We start from the raw sequence: 21,153 nt of genomic DNA on the forward strand, positions 1-21,153 counted from the left end.
GTATACTCAGTAGGGGTACGGGGGTTATATTGGGCTGTCGGAGGATTATGCACGTGCGTGCAGTTTGTCTATTCTCCGAATTGCATATCTAAGCTGTATTGTAGATGGAATTTACTTCGTGTTTGGGTTATGACCCGGATGACAATCTGATACCTCAACAGTCACCGTTACCTATCTCTCTCTATCTTATCATATACACCACATCCACACAACCACCATCACTACCAACTCCCCTATCCGCCAGCGGGAGGGCTCGAGTTTCTGAATAAGAATACCCCTAAGCAAAGACATGAACGGGAAGATAAAACAATGCCAGCCCTGACACCAATCTATACGCCCCGTGAACGTGACAACCCAATGAACGTATAACAAACCAAAAATGGAAACCCAAGTGCTTAGCACGGATACACTCCCCACCACCTCTATTTGTTGTGTATCAAGAAATTGCGGAACGAATCCCAGTGATCGGAGTCGGCGTAGCTGCAAGAGTCAGTATATAGCCACTTAGACGGCCTTTCGCAGGCCACTAGAACAATAAAGAAGACGTACATATACACCATACTGCTCCTCAAACTCGACATCAGGGTATCTGGGTGCCACCGGAAAATATACATGACAAAGGCCCACGTCAAACTTGCGAATACTGGCCACGCATTACTCTCCATCCTGGATCTCGCATCCGGAGTAATCGACGACGACAGCGGATGCATGTTGGGCCGGACGGCCAGTTTGGCCATTGCGAGCATAACGCGCGCGAAGACGTAGATGACGATCTGGACTCCCGTTAACTTCTGATCATCGCCCCGGCGTCGTGGGATTCCTACCTGTTGCGTAATGCTCGTCTTGTGTCTTCCAAAGACCACGTACCCTCCTACCAACCCAGCCATGAAACTATCGTATCTGCCTTCCTTTCCGCCCGTGGTGGGGTTTATGTTGCGAAGTGCGAGCATGACGCCCTTCCAAATGAGTGCGAAGGTGGCTAGGTTGCGAGCGTGTTGACGGGTAGCTTTAAGAACGAGCTTGACCTTTTCTCGAATTCTGTATCAAGAAACATCGTTGTTTTTAGCTTGCGTGGTCTTGAACCGTGCTGACTGGGAGGAATACCCATGGAGAGGGGGGGGAAAGAAGGACAAGAGGAATGCGGGCACTCACGTTCCGGAACGGAAGAGGAAGATCATTCTGCACAGAAAGCACATAATTGATTAGCTCTGACCTATACCATAACCTGCTATAATAACAAGGGTAGTATGATATGATATGCATACACTAAAGCATGCGGAAACCGCACTTTGGCACCGTAGACGGCGCCATTGCGCACACCTTTGACGAGAGCTAAGAGCGGCGCAAGATCGGGGTTTGTGACTAGTGAGTCAAGACGGGACTGTATTGCGGTCAATGTCATATTTATCTCAAGTTGACATCAAGCTTTAAGGTCTGGCTGTGTTGGAATGAACAACCGGCTTCATAACTCACCATTAGAGCATCCATCTTGTTCTTCCTTGTTTGGTCGTCGGACCTCGGCACGGATCCGGTGAGTGAGCGCGGAGGTAGTAGGATGAGGGAGTTTATTTCACGTCCGGTGAGCTTCCAAGAGCAGGGAGAGTATGCAGCCGCAGTCGCCAGGAGCACTGCTTGCTTGCTTCATAAGGGAGGGAGTAGCAGGGGAGCATGGCAAGTAATGATGGTGGGGGGAAGGAAAGGGAAGTCGGCATTTAAGGAAGGGAAGCAGATCCGCGACGAGCTCCAAAGATCCTCGGCATGTGAGAGCCGAACGTCATGTCACGTGGACACACCGGAATAGAAAGTAGTAATAGATGAAGACTTATTGATCATATATTTTGAACAGTAACAACTTTTTGCATGTCTAAAACATCATCACATATCAACAATACCGGTCCGAGCGAGCTGCTTTGACCTCAGTCAAGAGTAAAATCCAAACCCCCGGAACGCCGATAGAGAGGTAGACTATACTAGATAGTAGATAGACAATAGTAGACGACAGTATGCGCATCAAAGAAATGAATAAACTGTAGTGTGGTCAAGCACATCAGGCCGTCTTCGTCCGCTTGCGTCCCTCATCCTCCGAGATCTCATCCACATCCATCATATCGGCATCACCCTCCTCGTCATCCGACTCGACACCGGCACGACGCTTCAAACCCTTCATCTTACGAGTCTGCAGACCGCTAAGATCCTGCTTACCCAGATGCACGCGACCGATCTTATCACCGATCGAATCCAATCCAATGTTCTTCTTGAGCTTGATCTCCTCATTCGGCCTCTTACCCTGCTTCATGGCCTCCTTCATGACCTCCCTCGGCGCCTCCTGCAGACGTCCAACCTTGAAGTCAAACTTAGGACCAATCTCATCCAACTCCACACGAGGCAACTTATGCCCACTGCGCTTCGTCCGCAACTTATACCAGCGAAGGTGCACAACAGGCGCCAGCCCGTCCGTGGCCTCCTCCGCGCCAATCATCAACACATACTGCAATCCCTCAACATCGATCTTATCACTCGTCTCTCCCTTGAACATATCCACAAACATGCTCTTCAGCATAACATGCGCCGTCGACGTCTCATCATCCCAAGCACTGCCCGAGAACAACAGCATCGGCCGCATGCCAATACCAATCTGCAGACTCTCCAACCCAGCCGTCTGGTCCTGATTCGGCAACAACAACAGCTCACACATATCCAGGATCTTGGAGTTGAACACCCGGGCCAGCGTCAGGCAGTTAGGGCGCTTCTTGTTGCTGCTTCCAAACACGACCATACCGCACTCGTTCTTGTCGGCCAAAAACTCCAGGCTCTCAACGCTCTCGAACGGGTGGATGTTGGCATTTTTCTTGTGGAATAGAACCGAGTTGGGCCGAGTCAGCGAGTGGAAGGTCTTCAGCACCGTGTGCAGCGGTTGAGGGCATTTCGATCCATGAAGGAGAAGAGTCCGTTTCGGGGGCTCGATAAGTTGCGGCTCTTTGGCTTTGAGGATGCGCGCGGTGCGCGCGTTCTTGGGTTTTCTGTTTTCATAGGTTCCATTAGCCGGATTCAAAGTAGTAGAAGATTATGGTATCAACGTACACTTCTCGGAGCATCTTGGCGGATGGGGCGAGATTGAGGGCAGTGGAGGAGATTGAGAATGCTGGAGTTCGCTGCGGAAAATGAAAAAAGGCGGAGCAAAAACTTTTGGCGGATGGGGCTTGGCATCGCTTATCGATAAGCTTATTGTCTCCACGCCAACATCAATGCTCCTGCCTGCCAGTTAGGATATTTCGATTCCTATCTTATTTGCTTAGATATTCTCTTTAATAGTAGTGGAACATGTGTGCTTTGAAAGAAAGTTATGTGAAATTACTATTCATTACCAATAAGGGAGTGTGGTCGGGTCACGTGCAGCCACTACAAGACATACAATACAAATCATCGAAATGAACAAAAAAGAAAACTGTTATTTTGGTGTCTAAATCCGATTGTATGTGTATCACTGATATCTACTCAAAGCCCATCAACTCAGAGCATCTACTCCAACCGCAGCTTCTCAAACTCGCGGATCTGCTCCTCCAAGCGAGCGGCCTCGCTCTCGGCATCACGGAGCTTCTTCTGCTCGGCCTCGCGAACCTCGGGCTTAGCCTTCTCCCAACCAGCACTGCTGATCAGCTTCTGCTGGCGACCAACAGTCTCGCGCGCCTTCTCAAGGCTGGCCTTGGCCTTGTGCTCCTGCTCAAGGGCCACCTCCTTGGACACACGGAGGTAGACGGCCGCCTGGGAGCTGACAGGAGCCACAACGCAGCCCGACGGGGGAACGGTGTTCTCAGGGCCAAGCACGCTGAGATCGCCCAGGAACTTACCACCAAGCGACTTGATGCTGGTGAGCTCGTCGGAGATCGTCTTGTGGCTGGTGGCATCGTAGGTCTGGATGACGACATCGGCCTTGGTCTTGATCTCATACTGGGCCATGATGGACCGGACAGCCTTGGAGGTGTTGAGAATCAGCTCGTAGGCAGTCTCGGCCTCGACGTCATCGAACTCAGGAGTGTACTCGGGGTACTTGGCCTTCATGATCGAGATCGTGGTATCGCCCTCACGGCGGGGGAGACGTTGCCAGAGTTCCTCGGTGACGAAGGGCATCATGGGGTGAATGAGGGTCAGAGCACCCTCCAGTGCAGTGTAGAGGGTCTGCTTGGCAGACTCCTGCACCTCAGCGGGGACGTCCTCTGCCAGGAGGAACTTGGAGTTCTCGATGAAGACGTCACAGAGCTGGCTGTACCAGTACTGGTAGACGATCTGAGCAGACTGGGAGAACTCGCGCTGCTCCAGGGTCTCGTTCATCTCCTTGGCAGCCTGGTTGAACTTGTGCAGAATCCAGCGCTCAGACAGAGACTCCTTGCCAGTCTTGGTAGGGGTAGCCTTGGGCTTGAAGTTGTCGCCCAACTTGCCAAGCACGAACTTTGTGGCCTGGTAGATCTTGTTACAGAAACGGCGGTAACCGTGAATGACCTGGACGTCGAACGCAATATCACCACCTACATAATGGATGTTAGCAGAGTTTCTTTTGCTTTGAAATTAGTGGGTGAAACGTACCGCCAGTAGTGTAAGAAACCAAGGCGAAGCGCAGAGCATCAGCACCACACTCGGGAATACCCTTGGGGAAAGCCTTCTTCTGGTACTTGGTAGCAGTAGCAACTTCCTTCTCGGCGAGGTTACCGGTGAGCAGCTTGGCGTGGAGTTCCTGGAGCTGGATACCCTCCATGACATCCAGAGGGTCAACAACGTTACCCAGAGACTTAGACATCTTGCGGCCCTCGGAATCACGGATCAGAGAGTGGCAGTACACCTCCCGGAAGGGAACCTGGCCGGTCATCTTAATACCAAGCATGATCATTCTGGCAACCCAGAAGAACAGAATATCCCAACCAGTCTCCAAGACGGAAGTGGGGTACAGGTTCTCCAGGTCGTGGGTCTTGTTGGGCCAGCCCAGGGTCGAGAACGGCCACAGTCCAGAAGAGAACCAGGTATCAAGGACATCAGGATCCCGGACCAAGCTGAACTTCTTGCCAGGGAACTTGGCTTCAGCCTTCTCCCGGGCAGCCTCCTCGGTGCGGCCAGTGACCCAGCGCTCGCCATCGCTGTCATCGTTCTCCTCACCCTCGATCTGAACGAAGTAGGCGGGAGCCTGGTGACCCCACCACAGCTGACGGGACAAACACCAGTCGTTGATGTTGGTCATCCAGCGGTAGTAGCTCTTCTCGGCAGACTCGGGCTTGATGACAATCTCGCCCTTCTCAACGGCCTCGAGAGCGGGCTTGGCGAGACTCTCCATCTTCATCCACCACTGGGGCTTGAGGATGGGTTCGATAACATCGTTGGACTTGGCGCAGCGAGGAATCTTCATGGGGTTGTTCTCCCACTTGACGTACAGCCCCTTCTCCTTCAGCATCTCGATGACCTTGTAACGGGCGTCGAAGCGCTTCATGCCAGCGAAGGGACCACCCTTGCTGTTGAAGGTACCATCGTCGTTCAGCACAGAGATGAACTCGAGGTTGTGGGCCTTTCCACGGTTGAAATCGTTGAAATCGTGGGCGGGGGTGATCTTGACGGCACCAGTACCGAACTCGGGGTCGACATCCTTGTCGGCAACGATGGGCATCAAGCGGTCAACGAAGGGGTGGCGAGCGTTCTTGCCGACCAAGTGGGCGTAGCGCTTGTCGTCGGGGTGGACAGCAATACCACTGTCACCGATCATGGTCTCGGGACGAGTGGTGGCGATCTCGATACGCTCGGTCTTACCATCGACATCGACCTCGTAGCAGAAGTGGGTCAAGACACCGAACTCGATCTTCTTGTCGTAGCCCGGCACGTCGAGGAGAGTACGACCCTCAACCTCCTTGTTCTCAACTTCAAGGTTGGACAGAGAGGTGTTCAGAGCCACACACCAGTTAACCAGGCGGTTGGCACGGTAGATGATGCCCTCCTCGTGGAGGCGAACAAAAGTCTCCGTGACGGCGGCGGACAGGTTGGGGTCCATGGTGAAGGCCTCGCGGGTCCAGTCGAAGGAACCACCGACTCTGCGAAGGGCGTTCTTGATGTTGGCATGGTATTCCTTCTTCCAGTCCCACACGCGCTCGAGGAAAGCCTCACGACCCAGGTCGTGACGGGTCTTCTTCTCCAACTTCCAGAGCATCTTCTCGACGACACTCTGGGTGGAGATACCGGCGTGGTCCATACCGGGCAGCCACAGGGTAGTCTTGCCCTTCATGCGCTGCCAGCGAATCATGGTGTCTTGGAGGGCGTTGGTAAGGGCGTGACCCATGTGCAGAGCACCGGTCACATTGGGAGGAGGGATAGGAATGACGAAGTAACCTTCAGGCTTGACCTTGTTGTCCGAGCCGAACTCGGGCTTGAACAGGCCGCGTTCCTCCCACCATTCGTAACGGCCAGCCTCGATAACCTTGGGGTCGTACGCATCAGTAGTCTTCTCCTTCTCGACCTTGGGCTTCTTCTCGGCCTTGGGGGCGGCAGTCTTCGCAGCAGCGGCCTTGGCCTGCTTCTCGGCGAACTTCTTCGCCTTCTCGGCCTTGCGACGTTCACGCTCCACTATAGATATCCAGCGAGTTGTCAGAATGTTGTTGTATCAGGACGTCGGGTGGTAGCAGGACAGTATGGTCCTATGGTCCGGAGGATGGTTACATACGTTCCTTCTCGCTCTTCACCTTCTGGCCCTCGGCGGGCTGAGCGGCAGCATTGGCATCCTGGTTCCGCAACTGGTCGTCGGCCTGGGGAGGAACGTCGACGGGAGCCTTGGGCTCACCAGCTAGAGTAAGCAACAGGGTGGTCAGTCAGTCAGTCAGTCACATTGAGCCCCCTGCGGGGTGGGATGGAACGATAAGAGGGGGGGGGAAGCAGGAGGAGTAGGAAGGCGACAAAGAACGTACTCGGGTTTTGGGGAGCAGAGGGCTGGGCCATTCTGGAAAATGGACGATATAGAGGAAGGGGAGGAGGGAATCTCCAAGGCGCCGATCGCGCCACGAACCGACGGATAAGTATCTTGACCACCGGTGACTCAAACGGCGATAGAGAGAGCAAGAGGGGGAGGGGTTGGGTCGTTGTGCGAATGCGGGCAATTAAATTTCCTGGCGCAGAGCAAAAGATCGGAACGAATCAGAGCATCCGGGTGCGGGGCCTGAGGTCTCTTTCTCCCCCAAAACAGTGGAGAACGCAGTGTGCCTTTAAGTCGGAACTAAAGTAAACTGCTCGTCAGTCCCCTATGCACAGTGACAGATGTCAGAATTTGGACTGGGACTACCCTCGGTTTTTATGTTTGACGGCGATTGGGGATTCTCAATGTCGTCTTCTATTTTTTTGGACTCATCTGCTAGTCACCTCCGCGGATGAGATCCTGCAGGCCCTGCGCCGGTTTGAGTCAATGCCCGGGTCACGTGAGGGCACGGCCAGGACCGTCGCTCGACTAGTACTTTATTTGATATCGGACAAGAAGATTACCCAAATGGTCTACGCCTTTCCTCCAGTCACATCATATAGTGCCTTTGGTAGAGCCTGTGCATACGTCATCTAGTCTGTCGAAAGGCATCTTTTGCTCTATGTAGCCTCCAGCACTCCGCGAACCAGGCCGGCCTCCCAAAGTGCCGGCCCTAGTCCATCACCACCCACCCATGGAGAAATCGGAATCAAGATCAGATGAGCACCAAAGATAACTAGTTCTCACGCCGATGTCAAAGACGTATCAAACTGGAATTTGGCATGCAGATTATGGGAGAAAACGCCAGTAAAATGGCAAACGCGATAGATTGAAATGCAACGCAGACACATGTAAAACGAGATCCCATCAACACCAGACCAACTAGTCACGCGGAAAAACGGAAACGAGAAAGGCGCAGAGTATGGGGAAAGGTTATATGGTTACGCAGGTTCAAACAGGGGAGCGAAAGTCCTTCCCACTCTAAACACCGTCTCATAGATTCCACTCACGGGGTATGCCAAGAGGATCGAGTCGAGATATATTAGGCGTATGTCATCTGTCATCATCGTCGTCTCCGTATGCCATAACTCATCGCACCCGTGGCGCTTTCATTCATGCCACGACAAACTTCCCCCCGGCCCTTGCGGCACCATGTTTTGTGATGTTTTTATAGTATTAGATCCAGCATCCCATTCCAGACACAGACGAACTCAACATCCGAATCAAATTTCGTTATCACATCGGAGAACGACACTGGAAAAATTGGCTCGCTGCAGCGATGATCCCGATGCAGGGGTATGAAAATAGTCCTATCAGCACACCGTTCAACTCCTTAGGCAGTCGTGGTGTTGTTCCGGGCAGCCTGGGCCTCGGCCGCCCGCACGGGGGCGAAGTATGGATGAGCCATGGCCTCCTGGGCAGTAAGGCGTTCCTGGAAATCGTCAGCAGGTTGATCGTCCTCGAATAGAGGGATATTTCATACAGCATGGTCATAGCGGAGTAATTTGTCCAAAAAGTCAATCGCTTCATCGCTGACGAAGCGCTGGTTCTCAGCATTTACAAACGAGGGCCAAGGCTTCCGGGGAAAGCGAGAAAGGATCTCATCATATTGAGGGTCCAGCTCAATCTCATATTTGTCCAGGTACTCGAACAGCTCCTCGGTACCAAGCACCTTGGCGATCTTCACCAACTGGTCGGAGTTGCTGTTACCGTGGAAGAAGGGCTCCTTGCGGAAGATCATGGAAGCAAACATAGCTCCCAGGGACCACATGTCCAGAGAGTAGTCGTATTCTTGGAAATCAACAAGAAGCTCGGGACCCTTGAAGTAACGGGAAGCGACGCGAACGTTGTATTCCGTGCCCTTGTGGTAAAACTCGGCAAGACCCCAGTCGATAAGGCGGAGCTATCCATGTCAGCATAATGCCGGAGGATCTTTGAGCGGAGACCTACCTTGCGCTTCTCATGATCAATCATGACATTGTGAGGCTTCACATCGCGGTGCATGATACCCTTGCTGTGGCAGAAATCCAAGGCCTTTAGAAGCTCGAAAATATAGAAACGGACATCATAGTCGGAGAACCGCGGGTAGAGGGTCCGGAAATCCGTGTTGTTGACATATTCAAACACCAAGCTTGGCGTCTTGCTCTGACTGTCGCGAACCACGTCCAACAAGGCGACCACATTGGGGCCACCCGCCAGGTTCTGAAGGATCTTGATTTCACGCTTGATCTTCTTCTTCTTGACCGGCTTGAGTACCTTGATGACGCATTTCTGGTAGTTGACAACGTTGATGCCCTCGAACACTTCGGAGTACTTTCCGCGGCCTGTTCCAGATGGTGGTTAGCACAAAACGTACACAATTCATTCGCCGTGCGGCCGGACGACGGTTTTGGTGTATCTGCGGGTAGATGACGGCCGGTCGTATTGGCCTTACCGATCTTGCGGACCACCTCGTAATTCTCCAAAACACCCCAGGAGATGTTCACACTGTCATAGTCCCAGTAGGACCGGGGCATATGTTCGTTAACATCGGCATAGACGCGCGCCATGTTGATGGCGGCTGGCAGGCAGATCCGGAGTCAGCCCACAATGAAACGTATATCGATGATAAAAAGCGGCGGGGTAGGAAGGGCGGCGAGCGAAGAGGCGTCGTCGCGAGGGGAGAATTGCGATGGAGGGGACAGACAACAGCAGCTGCGAGGCCAGGTATGGTGGGGGCCTATGTCAAGAAGGCAGCCGTGCTATCGTCCGAAGCCAGCGATTAAGGGGAGGGAGGAGGGAAGAGATGAGGGTCGAGTATAGACTGTCTTTGGGGATGGAGATCAGAATGGGCTTAGGCTAGTAAGAGCGTTTCGCTCCGCCTTTGCAGTCACGGGACTCCCGTTCGTTGAAGGCTAGATCACCTGCCGGCCCGGAATAACCTGCATTCCCGGCCGATTTCTCGATTGCCGTTCTCGGACAGTTCTTTTGCACGCGGTCGCTATCCTTTCGCTTCTGCTGCCCGTTTCCAACGTACTCTCGGCGCGCATTCGAGCTTTTTAAGCTCGTCGCAAACTGCCAACATCATGTTCTATGATCTCAATCTGCCCTATGCCTCGGATGATTCCGAGATCTCCAATACCTTAAGTTTTCTTGCAGAACGTGCGTCATGTTTCTCCCCTCGGCACAAGACCCGATCATCGAACAGTCCCTCCCCCTCCACGGCCACATGAAGCGCTGACCTGACGACCAGTTGGTTACACCACGGTTGCCCTATCCCAATCTATTACTGGAAAACTCCCCTCAAATACTACTCCCCCACCAGCGCCAAAGAATGTTCCCAAGGGCCTGACGCTCCTCACTCGCCTGAACCTGACCCTCTCCGACCCTGCGCAGAACCAGCGACTTGCCAGCCTGACTCAGGTTTATGATCTCGTCGCAATAAGGCCCACCAATGAAAAGGCGCTCCTAAATGCATGCACCAACCTCGAGTGTGATATCATCTCGCTGGATTTCTCCATACGACTGCCCTTCCACTTCAAGTTCAAGATGGTTTCCGCTGCTATATCACGTGGGGTTCGATTTGAGATCTGCTATGGACCAGGAATCACCGGGAGCGGACTTGACGCTCGCCGCAACCTAATTGGGAATGCGATGTCGTTGATACGAGCCACGCGCGGCCGGGGAATCATCATTTCGAGCGAGGCGCAGCGAGCTCTGGCTGTTCGGGCACCCTGGGATGTGATCAACCTGGCATGCGTTTGGGGTCTTTCGCAGGAGCGTGGCAAAGAGGCGATCTGCGAGGAGGCCCGGAAGGTGACCGCCTTGGCCAAGCTGAAGCGGACCAGTTGGCGAGGAATCATTGATATCGTGGCAGGGGGAGTGACTAAGACGAAAGCGAACGTACCGTTTCAGAAAAAGTCCCAGGAGGCCACGGGCGATAACTTGAAGAGAAAAGCATCGGTGGGGTCAGAGCCAACGGGCGAAGAGGCGGAGAAACCGCTGTCCAAGCGCGAAATGAAGCGCCGGGCCAAGAAGGCTCGGTTGGAGTCTGCCGGAGCTTGAGCGAGTTCAGCTGAGGGAACCTTATGTGCTACAGCGGAGCAAGGGCGCGCTTGTCGATTGCCCAGGTTGCTCGCGGATCCACATTCCTCGCCTATCGTCTGCAGGCTGACTCTAGGGGCCTTGTGCCGGTCAGGCCGTCAGCTTGCTGGTGCGACTGACAGTATACTTATGACGAAATGAACCAACCCAAGAGAGCTGCAAGAGCCCAGGACCTCTATATCACCGAAGTTACTTGGGTTTCTGACAGGAACAGACTCCTGACATCTGGCATCACGACAGCGCTTGAATCACCAGAGTGCACTTGTATGCTCGATGATTCAATACCGGTGTGATTAGCCGCAGCTAGCCTTACCATTAGACTTTAGGCATATTAAAGTCGCCCATGTAACGAATCAACGCTAATCAATGACAAATTACCGCATCCGTGAATATACCTAGCGTCATCCTTTTGGACAGTACTAGTAGTTAGGAAGTCACTATGACATCCATGTACTTTTATACCAGTACAACTAATTCGAGCATCTGTAGCCATAGACCAGTACTAATATATATCTTCATCCTGATATCAGGTAATAATCAATAGTGAGAATATACACTAACGGGCAACCGAACCGGGCTTCTTTTCGCTGCTTGAGTCTATCTAATTACTAACTTACTCTTGTGACTTCTAACTGATACTGCATGCCAATTACTAGTTACTACCGCTCAGTAAATACCACCACTACTAACTATACTACTGGGATATAGCACAGATTGAGTAGCTATTACTGCTAGTCACCACTATTTGAAGACTACCTGTTCTACACTCGAAAAATAAAGGGATGTCCAGGAAAAGGAAAGGTACTCCTTCTTCCATTACGCAACTACTATACACTTCTTGAGCAGCAACTAACCAGCACTTAGTAACTATTGAGCTTTCTTCTAGGCAATACAATATGAACGAACAGGTCCCGTAAGTGCTTAGCACATAATAATTATTTTAGTTTGCTATTAAAGTTGATTGTGACTATATTTTTTTCCTGGAAGGCAATATATACTTGCTAGTAATTTACCACCACTACTACATCAGGGATCAACTACTTGACCTAACAATAAGCAGGCAAAAGACGATAATAAATCAATATCTTACACATTCATATTTTCATTAGTTACCTTTCAATAAACTCATCCACCATCCCCTTAACATCCAGTCCAGCTCAGTACGTAACCCAACCTAAGAAATCATATACACAGACAAGCATACATCCATCCAACCAACCATTCCCGTCCCCTACCAACCATATCTCAACAGGATTAGAATTGAAAAGTCTCATATCTCATCATCACATGCAATGCATATCATCAATGCAAGGACCACCAGCACCAGGGTATGATAATGAACTCAAAAGCAAGATGGACAATAGCCTTTGTCTCCGAAAAACTCCACGCAAACCCAACTCAACCAAAGCAGATCAAAGCAACCTAGAATCGACAACCATGACACACAAGTTATATCGCAGAAAATGATTCAATGAGCGCCAATTCCGTCAAGATGCCGACGCAGTCCCGTCTAATTCAACCAGAACTCGTAGGTCGCCATCCATCCAGTCCACATTGCTGGCTGACACGAGGGCCATTGCCCACTCGTTGTCGTTTTGCACCGGGGCCAGTCCATCTGGGAGCCAGACCTTGAATTTCCAGTTAAGTTGAGAGACCCAGTCCATGTTAGTCTCGGAAGAGAGGCCTGGCAGTTGGCCGGCGAATTTGCGGGAGATGAGCTGCTTGAGGGTTTCAAGATCGGTGCACTGGCTTCCCGGGATGTCGAAGCGGGGATGCGCGCGTTTTCCGTCTTGGAGAATGTTAATTCGGAGTGAGACGTTGGTTGGAGGAGACGGAGAAGAGCCGACATTTCCAGAGACGGCGCTGGGAAGAGGTGGGAAATTAGGAGGAGGGAATGGCTGCGGCTGGGGCACGGGTGCCTGGCTGTGGGGTGATTGATGGACATTGTGCTGGGTCGCCAGGCTGTCTCGGATGATCCGCGAGATATCACGGGTGATGCTACTAGCACTACGGGGTTGTTAGTATAGTACACAATGTGCTAACCGTTATGGTGGGAACGTACAATTCATTTCGGGCAGGCCGGTCTGAGTTCCCGCCAACACGCCAACGCAGGTCCGAGGTGACATCTGCATTCAGGATGCGATGGAGGTTCTCATCCTCACATGGCGACGGACAGTCATAACCGCCGTTGTGAATGACCTGAAAGTGGCTATCAATGGCAGCGACCAGTCCACGCCAATCCGGTTGCTGGAGACCCGAGATGTACCACAGGTTGTCAAGCTCATAATTATGATTGTACATGTCATATGACTTTGAGAACGAATCCCAGTCAGTCGAGTACCCATCCAGCAAGAGATCCGTGAGACCCAGATCCACCTGAGACCCGGTCCCGAGCTGCGGTTGTGGTGCCGACAACCCGGTCTGTGCAGAAGTATAGTCGTCCGGAATATGGTGGTGTGAATGCATGTGGAGTTGATCATCTGTCGGTGTGGTCGCGTTCAGATTCTGCAGACTGTCCTCTGTCTTGCGTCTCCGTCGCTCTTCGGTGCCGCCCCCTTTTCTAGTCTCCACTGCATACTGCCGCTGGCGCTCGTTGGTGACCATTCGGCGCAGCAAAGGAATAACCAAGGAGATGATCTTCTGCTGGTCTCGGGGCCAGATGTATGTCCTGGGTCCCATGCCCTCGTTGACAACATTCTCGCCGAAGAAGCGCTCACCATGGCCTTCGACCTCAAGAAACTGGCGCACGCAGTTCCACAACCGCAATTTAACCATCTCCGTGTCTCCCTTTCCACGCTGACCAACACAGTCGCGCCGCTCCGGGTGGCGAACATCCAGCATATATGCCTTAGCCGCCGCCTGCAGATGCAAAAAGTTCTCCGGCGAGAGCTCCAGCGACGCAAACAACTTCGACATCGGCGGACGGGTGTACTTCTTGTTACTCGACGGTTGGCGGAACAAGGCAGCGGCGGAATGCAAACCCACAGCGCGAGCTTCGGAGAGTGACTGCGACGGCGCGACACCCAGACCCTCCCCGCCATAGTGATGCGCATGCTGGTGATGCTGCTGCTGCTGCTGCTGTTGCTGGTGAGGGTGGTGAGTGCCTGCAAGGCCGACAGCAGCTCCCGCAGTCAACGCCGGATCCAGCGCATCCTCATTTCTCTTCCGTTTCTTCGTTGGCACCCTGGTCAGTCCACCGGAAGGCTGGCCATGTTCACTCATAGAGGCAGACCCCGGTCCGCGCATGTGCCGCTGCGGTCCCATTCCAGCACCAAAACTTGCATCTGCAAAGCTATCCTCATCGATGTGGGTATCCGGACCATATTCGAGGTGATGCTGGAGTCCCGCAGCCCCCGCCGCAGCAGCGACAGCGGCGGCAGCAGCCCAGTCGGAGACCTCCTGACCGGCAGCAGCAGTGGCGGCCTCCACCAATCCAGCTAGTTGATTCTCACTGGGCGCATATCCGCTATTTGCGAGGTGGTTATTAGGGTCGACATTAGCGGAGGTGGTCGGGTTGGTCGAGAACTCGGCAGCCGAAGTGGACGGAGGATGTTGATGGTTTGAGTTGGAAGTCGATGCCATTTCAGTTCGAGTCGCGTGAACGCGTGAATCAAACAGTCACTCAAAGGTACGTAAGCAGAGCGATATTAGGGAAGTCACGCAGATAATAGAATTATAACACAGAAGTGCGGCGCGGCGAAGCCGTCACAACTCCAGACAGTTAGAAGCTTGATTAGTTGACCGTATGTGGTAACCAAGCTTCAAAGCCCAATTAACAGAACCTGAACGTAAGGTAGACACTCTGAAACACCGAGTCGTCAGCTCGTAGTTCGTGGACCGTGATTTGGAGCGTCCGTCGCGTGCGGGTGAGCGTCGACGGTGCTTGTTGACAGTGCGCCAAACAACGCAGCTTCTAGAAAGGACACCCGGTGCTCCCGGGCAGGGAGGGAAACACGGCCGCCTACGGCGAGCGGGGCGCGTGAGTGAATAGCAGATCAGCAGCTGTCAACAAGAGACAAGAAGGTCTCGCGCAAAAAGGCGAGGAGGGCGATATAGTTTGTATAGATGGAACTGTTTAACCCGATGACGCTGTTTGGCTGGTTTGAAGGAGGAGCAGACAGTGCAAACTCTGCAGGGAAGACGCCGTTGCACATTGCCCAAACCAGTTAGCTGTGGTGGATCCGGGCCACGTGATATGCGCCAGTATCATCAGGCATTCACATCACTGTCCACACTGACAGTGAAGGCAGTCAGCCAACTTATAGCATGATTACTACATAAGATGTGCGGTTTATGATAGTTATATAAATGGTTTTCATTATTCAATTTGGAGCCTGCCAAACTAGTCCTAGCTGCAATGGATATCACAAGATCTGGCACAATCCCCAGCACATCATCCAAATATCGCAAGCCAAGAAAACATCCATATCAAACACAATGGAATCAAAAATCATATCTATACCAGGCATCGCAGCAAGCCACCTGAGCCCCAGACAAGTCAAATATGAACACAAGAAGATGAAGATGATGGTATATAGTCCCTCGCGGCGAAGAACCGAGAGGTCATGAGATGTCGGGGTCCGAACAAAGAAAGTCAAGAAAGACAATGATCGTCAATAAGTCCTAAGCACTCTCAATGGAGAATACTTAGAATCCATCGCCCTCCTTCCAGGGTCTCCCGACTTCGCGGGCGCGTGCTTCGGGGTCCTTGCCACGTTCCGTAGCATTTACCACCAGTTCATTGATGAGCAGCTCCTCCATGTCGATCAGATCTGCGAGCGTCAGGTCCTCGCCTGGCTGCGGGAAACTCAGGTGGCTTTCCTCGCCCAGCTTCCCGCTCATGCGGGTCAGCTCGATCATGTCGGCCCGAACGTTCCATCCTTTGAATTGCTCCTCGAGCTCAGACTTCTTCGCATGGTGGCCTCGGAATGCATCGTACTCCTCCTCGCCGCCAAAGCAGATGCCGAATCCGTCGCAGAAACAAATGTGCTCCTTGATGCAGTAAACGTTCTCTCCGGTGAAAACGACATGCCATAAGTATTCCCAAATTCGACCGGAGATGTAGTCGCTGAGCTCTGTCCGGAGCATCCAGTCGCGGAAATATACGAAGCGAGCTCTCGGAATGGCATGAATACGGTCGCGCGATACGGCGAACTGAGCGCAGCAGGGTTGGGCCAGAACTTCCGGGATCGGATCGTCGGGGAAGATCTCACCCCAGGCTCTGGCCAGCATAACCTCCTCTTGCTTTGTTTGGTCCTCCACCAAGGTTCCCGGATGCAACCAAGCAGGACAACCGGGACTCCACGTGCATCGCAGATTTACGTAGCCCTGGCGGACCACCCAGGCGGGGTTCAAACGGCGCAGGAGATCAGCTGAATCTCCGGCAAAGAGGTCATCATTGTGCCAAGCGAACTGATGCGAATGCATGAAAGCGACCACATCAGGAAGCATGTTATAATGTTCGATGATGTAGCTCAGGTAGACCATCACTTCATGACCCTTATTCTTCGGAGGATGCAGAGGTGCTGACGGGTCATCGACGGCATAAATTGCTGTTTGCCACTCAGGAAGCTCAACCTCCATCCAACTGGTATCTTCATCGGAAGTCTTGGGCACCACGAGCGTCTTCGTGTACGTTGTCCCAGAGGGCTTGGGGAGGCCAGGGACGAAGTGTGGCTTGGGTGCATACGGCGTCCGAATCGCTGGCTCTTCGTGCACCCTGGTAACATTGAAGCGTATTGACGGCGATGGAGAGGGGGTCGTAGCCAGTTCACCCAAACCGACGACCTGCGTCGCTTGTTCCCATTGTGACGAGAGGCTTCGGATGGCGAGGAGGATGAAAAGGATGAAGGCAAAGCCAAACAGGGGCACAGCCCGGCGCGAGGAAATCATGGAAGATATCGTGATATGTTAACCGGGAAAGGAGACACAATAAAGATAGATGAACTGCGATTGGACGAAAGCGCTCGATCAGCAACTGCGCGAATGCGATGAGGGTTTGTATTTGAGATAGTATGGAGCCAGGCAAAAGAGTTGCTCGCAAAGACTAGCAGCATCTAGGCCTAGCAACAAAAGTAGGGGCAATTCACCCACCTTGATATCCAAACGCTACAGAAGACACAAAGAAGCCATGGAAGAGTAGGAATTGGAGATATTGCAACAGTCGGGAACAGTTGTCAAATCCCCGCGAAACTCCAAGAACCGAAGGGCGAGATGCGCGGCCACAGCCGGTCGAAGGTTCCACGAGCCAAAGAGAGAGGGGCAGGGAGGAACGAGGACCGTTCGTAGGGCGAATTCATGCGACTGGGGACTAGACAAGAAGAACAGATTGGTCGGACAAGCCAGCTAGAAGGAGGCATACGCAAAAAGATGGCGCAGAAGCGGGTGGGAGACGCGGGCGGCGGCGGAGCTGGCGTCAGCGCTGATGACGACGATCTTGGTCCCTGTCGAATGAGCCCGATTTCCTCGAATTCAGTATAAAGACCAGATGGAGAGGTTCAGATGTGATCCAGCACCGGAAATCCAGCCTTTTCTTTTTCTCCTGTAGGGTTACCGGCCACCGGGACTGGCTGGTACTCTTCAAATTGCTTTTGCATCCCGGAGAAATTCACGCTTGTTCCCCACGGGCGCAGGTTGGATGTTGGCCCGCAATTTATGATTGGAGGCTGGCTGTCGCTGCCCCTGGATCGCATTTTGCCCCCCCGAGACATTTTTTGTGATCGATCTGATGCACGGTGCTTATAGTCTGTATGTTTAGATAACTCGAAGAAACGTAGATGGAGTCTAGTACGGAGTCGAATCTTAGCTAGAGTTCTGACAGACGCTATGTTAAGTTGCACCTACTAACTATAGTAACTATGGAGGAACCCCTTGGCATTTCAGATCCGCCCTTTTCCCAGCCAAGGTGGGTACGACAACCCTTCTTCATGCAATCCTGTCTACCTTAATCCGTAATAGTCTACAATGAACTGAAATCAAAACCAAGGAATTGCCACGATCATGTTTCTAGTATGTACAGATATACACCTGGTTGGTAGTGACCCTCCTGATTCGCTGGACAAGGGGCTAATGTGGCAGCAAAGAGTAGAATAAAACCGGGACTGGTGTAGTAGGGGAAAATGACCATGCATGAGCCACAGTTCCATGGAATTTAACATACAGGCAATGGGGTATGAGTGAGAGCCGCTTCAAAAACGCCGGTAAAATGGACAACTTCCCCATAAGATGGGGTCAACCCCAAATGAGATGGTAATACATCAAGCCAAGATAGAGACACCAGGTATGGAAAGGCAAAGACGAAAATGGGGGAGAAGAATTTCGCAGAGAGGAGAAAGAGTCAAGGAAACCCATCATCACGTTTCATCGTCAACTACATCTTCCACCGTTGCTACCCGTGCTTTCCCCTTTGAGGCCGAGTCTGATTCCTCGGCGTGATTCGCGCCGTCAATGTCGTCGGCGGTAGTGCTCTCACCGTCCATCTGAGTCTCGGGCGCTAAATCTGTCCACTGTTGGGAGAGTGATTCCACGCCCGATCCCGTGGCTGTTGACGTTGCTCCTGACTGCCAATTGGGCAGCTGGGACGTGGAGGGCTCGGTGGCCGCCGCAGGCTCACTTTCTTGACTGGCGGCCGGAACAGTTGCTGTCGGGGGAGGGACCTGGGAGTCTGATGTAGGGTCAGACGTTTGGGCTGTTCCGGTTTCAGGAACAGTAGGGCTGGCGCGTTGTTCTGCCGGCTGACTGGGGCCCTGCTCCGGGGAGTGAAGGGGGATGAGAGACCATCCCGCGGGGAGACTCAGTCCCTCGGGAAGTCGGCTATCTCCAGCATTCATGGCGGGTGTCTGTGGGTCCGAGATGAACTGACGGCGCATGGTAACCGAAGAAGTCGAGGACGAGACAGCCGGAGGGTTCTGAAATGCGATACTTTGGGGGACAGTAGGATTGGCCTGGAGATTGCGAAGTCGCTGGAGTTCCGTCTGCAGTAACCGCACCAGATGAAGCTGGTCGGCCGTGACACGCAGCGTTTCAATTTCCTGGACAATCTGTTGCTCCATCTGCTGCAACTGAGTCTGCATGTTGGCCACGTTTGAAGGAGGGTTGGGGGCAGCCTGCGGCGCTGGGATCGGGAGAGGCCGTCCGAATCCAAAGCCGAAGCCAATTTGCCTGGCATTCGGAGCATTGACGTTGTTAGCTTGTGGCACAGGCGCATTGCCTTGATGGATCTGCTGGTGAAGGTTGTGGAAGAGGTCACCCCTGCCCGCACCGAAACCGATTCTGAAAGGCCCGAATTGGTAAACACGCGCTCTCGGTAGTCCATCTGGTTGCCCATCTCTGGCTTGGTTGCCAGCGGCCATGTTCTGAGCACCAGCATTGTTCTGGTTACCACCATCGCCCGCCCCCCGGGCCCGGGGTGGCGCAATAACTGGGCGCCGACAGGTGGGGCAGTTCTGCTGTCTCTCAAGCCAGCTTCGAAGACAGGCAAAGTGTAGAATGTGACCACAAGGCAGTTTCTTGGGGCGTAACCTCTCAGAGACCCGGTTTCGCTGTTGTGCGCCCGCCGGCTGGTGCCAATGGGTCATTTCTTCGCGACAAATGATACAAACCTCCTCGCGTGCGACTTCCTCGGCGGTGGCATCGGGATAGCGTTCGTTCATGTCGCGAGTAGCGTTGCGGTAACGCACGAAGTCCATGATGCGCCGTCCGAAAGACCGAATAGTGACGACAACGTCGCGCAGAATATGTAATGGGAGACCGTAGAATGTGAACAGGATCGCGAAAAAGGTGAGATATACTGTGAGCTTGAGGAAATCGGTAAGCAGGTCGAGATAGAAGATCCAGCGGCCCTTTTCTTCCCACCCAGGTACATCCAATTCCATCTCGTCGATATCGTTCTCATCCGGCAGGTTGGGAGTGGCCCCGGTCTCTCCCGACTCGGCATACTGGCGCAGCGACTCCTCCCTAGCATCTCTGATTTCGCGACGGCGCTCCTCAATCTTAGCCTTCATTTGGAGATGGGTGATGTAGATCTCGACCAATGAAATGACGTAGCGGGCAGCAGTCGAGCTGGAGAGGATGGTGAGAACGGCGAATTCGAAGCCAAACATGACCATCATATCGGGCCGTGCCTGTTCAAGAACGGTGCGAACGCAGTATCTCAGCATAAGCGAGTTGAAGAGAACTGAAAGGAGCAGCGAGGCTGCAAGTCTGATGTGGAACAATCGCGGATTTGCTGGGGGTTGTTGTTCAAGAAACTCGACCCGACCCTCGCCGATCCAACCCCAGACCTTTCCAACGAGCAAGGAGACGAACATGACCAGGAACCAACCGCCCAACTCTCCTCTGAAAATCGTCATCGCCAAGCATGTCTCTGTTACGGCAAACCATGCTTTCTCGTAAAGCTGTTCCGTTTCTATAGGTCGAAGAGGTCCGTAGAGGAGACGCTGAAGCCAGAATAGAAAGAAGCCAACCGCTAGCAGGCTAATGTTCATCAAAATCTAATCAATAATATGTTAGCTAATTCATAAAAGAGGAGTGAGACGTCCAATGTTGGGAGCGCCGAGGGAGCGCCTGTTGAAACCCGGGGCGGGGAAAGCTTACCATGAGATTTGCACTGCTCTGCGAGAGGTATACGCATGCAGCATAGAAGTTTGCTCTCTGATGCAGCGCTTTTAAGAAGACGCCAGTTGCCAGGGCAGCTGAGGCCTATGAAGACAAGTTAGACTGGATCTACAACAAGGAGCAACCTGAGGGCGACATACCCCAGCATACACGGCCAATCTCATGGCGACGGGGAGAGGAGGGTGGGCGCAATGCCCGCTTTCATGAACAAGGGCGTAGCAGCTGGGCTGGTGAACTCTCTAAAAGATCATTGATGGGGAGGTTGAGAAGAAGAGGGTAAGCAGTAATCACAAAGAGGGAAAGAAGATGAGGAAGATCGCGTGGAGAAAATAGCCAGGATGGGGGGGAATGGATGGATGAATGAATGGATGGAGATGTTCTGGACAGCTAATCTACTACTCGGTATCGCCCGGTACCTGGTACTGCGTAATGTTACCAATCCTGGAGTCACCGCCTTGGCAGCTGACTGTCCATTACTT

The 21,153-nt window shown here is 52.9% G+C and overlaps 6 protein-coding genes across 6 annotated transcripts; 1 reads left to right on the forward strand and 5 right to left on the reverse strand.

Moving 5' to 3' along the window:
- Positions 1 to 235: 235 nt before the first annotated feature.
- On the reverse strand, positions 236 to 1,696 carry BO83DRAFT_383430 (Tim17/Tim22/Tim23/Pmp24 family protein). Its single transcript, XM_025532467.1, has 6 exons — positions 1,474 to 1,696; positions 1,266 to 1,381; positions 1,153 to 1,179; positions 825 to 1,038; positions 550 to 773; positions 236 to 480 (listed from the first exon to the last, which is right to left on the reverse strand). The coding sequence occupies exons 1-6, from the start codon at positions 1,486 to 1,488 to the stop codon at positions 423 to 425; spliced, it is 654 nt and encodes a 217-aa protein (XP_025382343.1). The 5' UTR covers positions 1,489 to 1,696; the 3' UTR covers positions 236 to 422.
- Positions 1,697 to 1,840: 144 nt separating this feature from the next.
- Positions 1,841 to 7,329, reverse strand: BO83DRAFT_372685 (valine--tRNA ligase). The gene is made up of 6 exons (XM_025529990.1): positions 6,933 to 7,329; positions 6,692 to 6,811; positions 4,582 to 6,594; positions 4,444 to 4,523; positions 3,545 to 4,320; positions 1,841 to 3,020 (listed from the first exon to the last, which is right to left on the reverse strand). Exons 1-6 carry the CDS (start codon positions 6,961 to 6,963, stop codon positions 2,048 to 2,050), a joined length of 3,993 nt encoding a protein of 1,330 aa, XP_025382344.1. The 5' UTR covers positions 6,964 to 7,329; the 3' UTR covers positions 1,841 to 2,047.
- Positions 7,330 to 8,309: 980 nt separating this feature from the next.
- On the reverse strand, positions 8,310 to 9,525 carry BO83DRAFT_394059 (casein kinase II subunit alpha/alpha'; the record flags this gene model as incomplete). Its single annotated transcript, XM_025532996.1, has 4 exons — positions 8,310 to 8,408; positions 8,460 to 8,879; positions 8,927 to 9,300; positions 9,333 to 9,525. 4 exons carry the CDS (start codon positions 9,523 to 9,525, stop codon positions 8,310 to 8,312), a joined length of 1,086 nt encoding a protein of 361 aa, XP_025382345.1.
- A 460-nt stretch (positions 9,526 to 9,985) lies between these two features.
- BO83DRAFT_383434 (ribonuclease P subunit p30 family protein) lies at positions 9,986 to 11,440 on the forward strand. Its single transcript, XM_025532468.1, has 2 exons — positions 9,986 to 10,117; positions 10,209 to 11,440. The coding sequence occupies exons 1-2, from the start codon at positions 10,042 to 10,044 to the stop codon at positions 11,018 to 11,020; spliced, it is 888 nt and encodes a 295-aa protein (XP_025382346.1). The 5' UTR covers positions 9,986 to 10,041; the 3' UTR covers positions 11,021 to 11,440.
- A 1,106-nt stretch (positions 11,441 to 12,546) lies between these two features.
- BO83DRAFT_403896 (DUF3431 domain-containing protein) lies at positions 12,547 to 16,951 on the reverse strand (the record flags this gene model as incomplete). The annotated part of the gene is made up of 4 exons (XM_025533661.1): positions 12,547 to 13,066; positions 13,122 to 14,525; positions 14,837 to 14,841; positions 15,743 to 16,951. 4 exons carry the CDS (start codon positions 16,949 to 16,951, stop codon positions 12,547 to 12,549), a joined length of 3,138 nt encoding a protein of 1,045 aa, XP_025382347.1.
- A 1,099-nt stretch (positions 16,952 to 18,050) lies between these two features.
- hrdA (E3 ubiquitin-protein ligase HRD1) lies at positions 18,051 to 21,141 on the reverse strand. The gene is made up of 3 exons (XM_025535007.1): positions 20,815 to 21,141; positions 20,654 to 20,758; positions 18,051 to 20,550 (listed from the first exon to the last, which is right to left on the reverse strand). The coding sequence occupies exons 1-3, from the start codon at positions 20,836 to 20,838 to the stop codon at positions 18,412 to 18,414; spliced, it is 2,268 nt and encodes a 755-aa protein (XP_025382348.1). The 5' UTR covers positions 20,839 to 21,141; the 3' UTR covers positions 18,051 to 18,411.
- Positions 21,142 to 21,153: the final 12 nt, after the last annotated feature.

Source organism: Aspergillus eucalypticola, assembly GCF_003184535.1.
Source record: "Aspergillus eucalypticola CBS 122712 chromosome Unknown BO83scaffold_45, whole genome shotgun sequence".
Lineage (NCBI taxonomy): Eukaryota > Fungi > Ascomycota > Eurotiomycetes > Eurotiales > Aspergillaceae > Aspergillus > Aspergillus eucalypticola.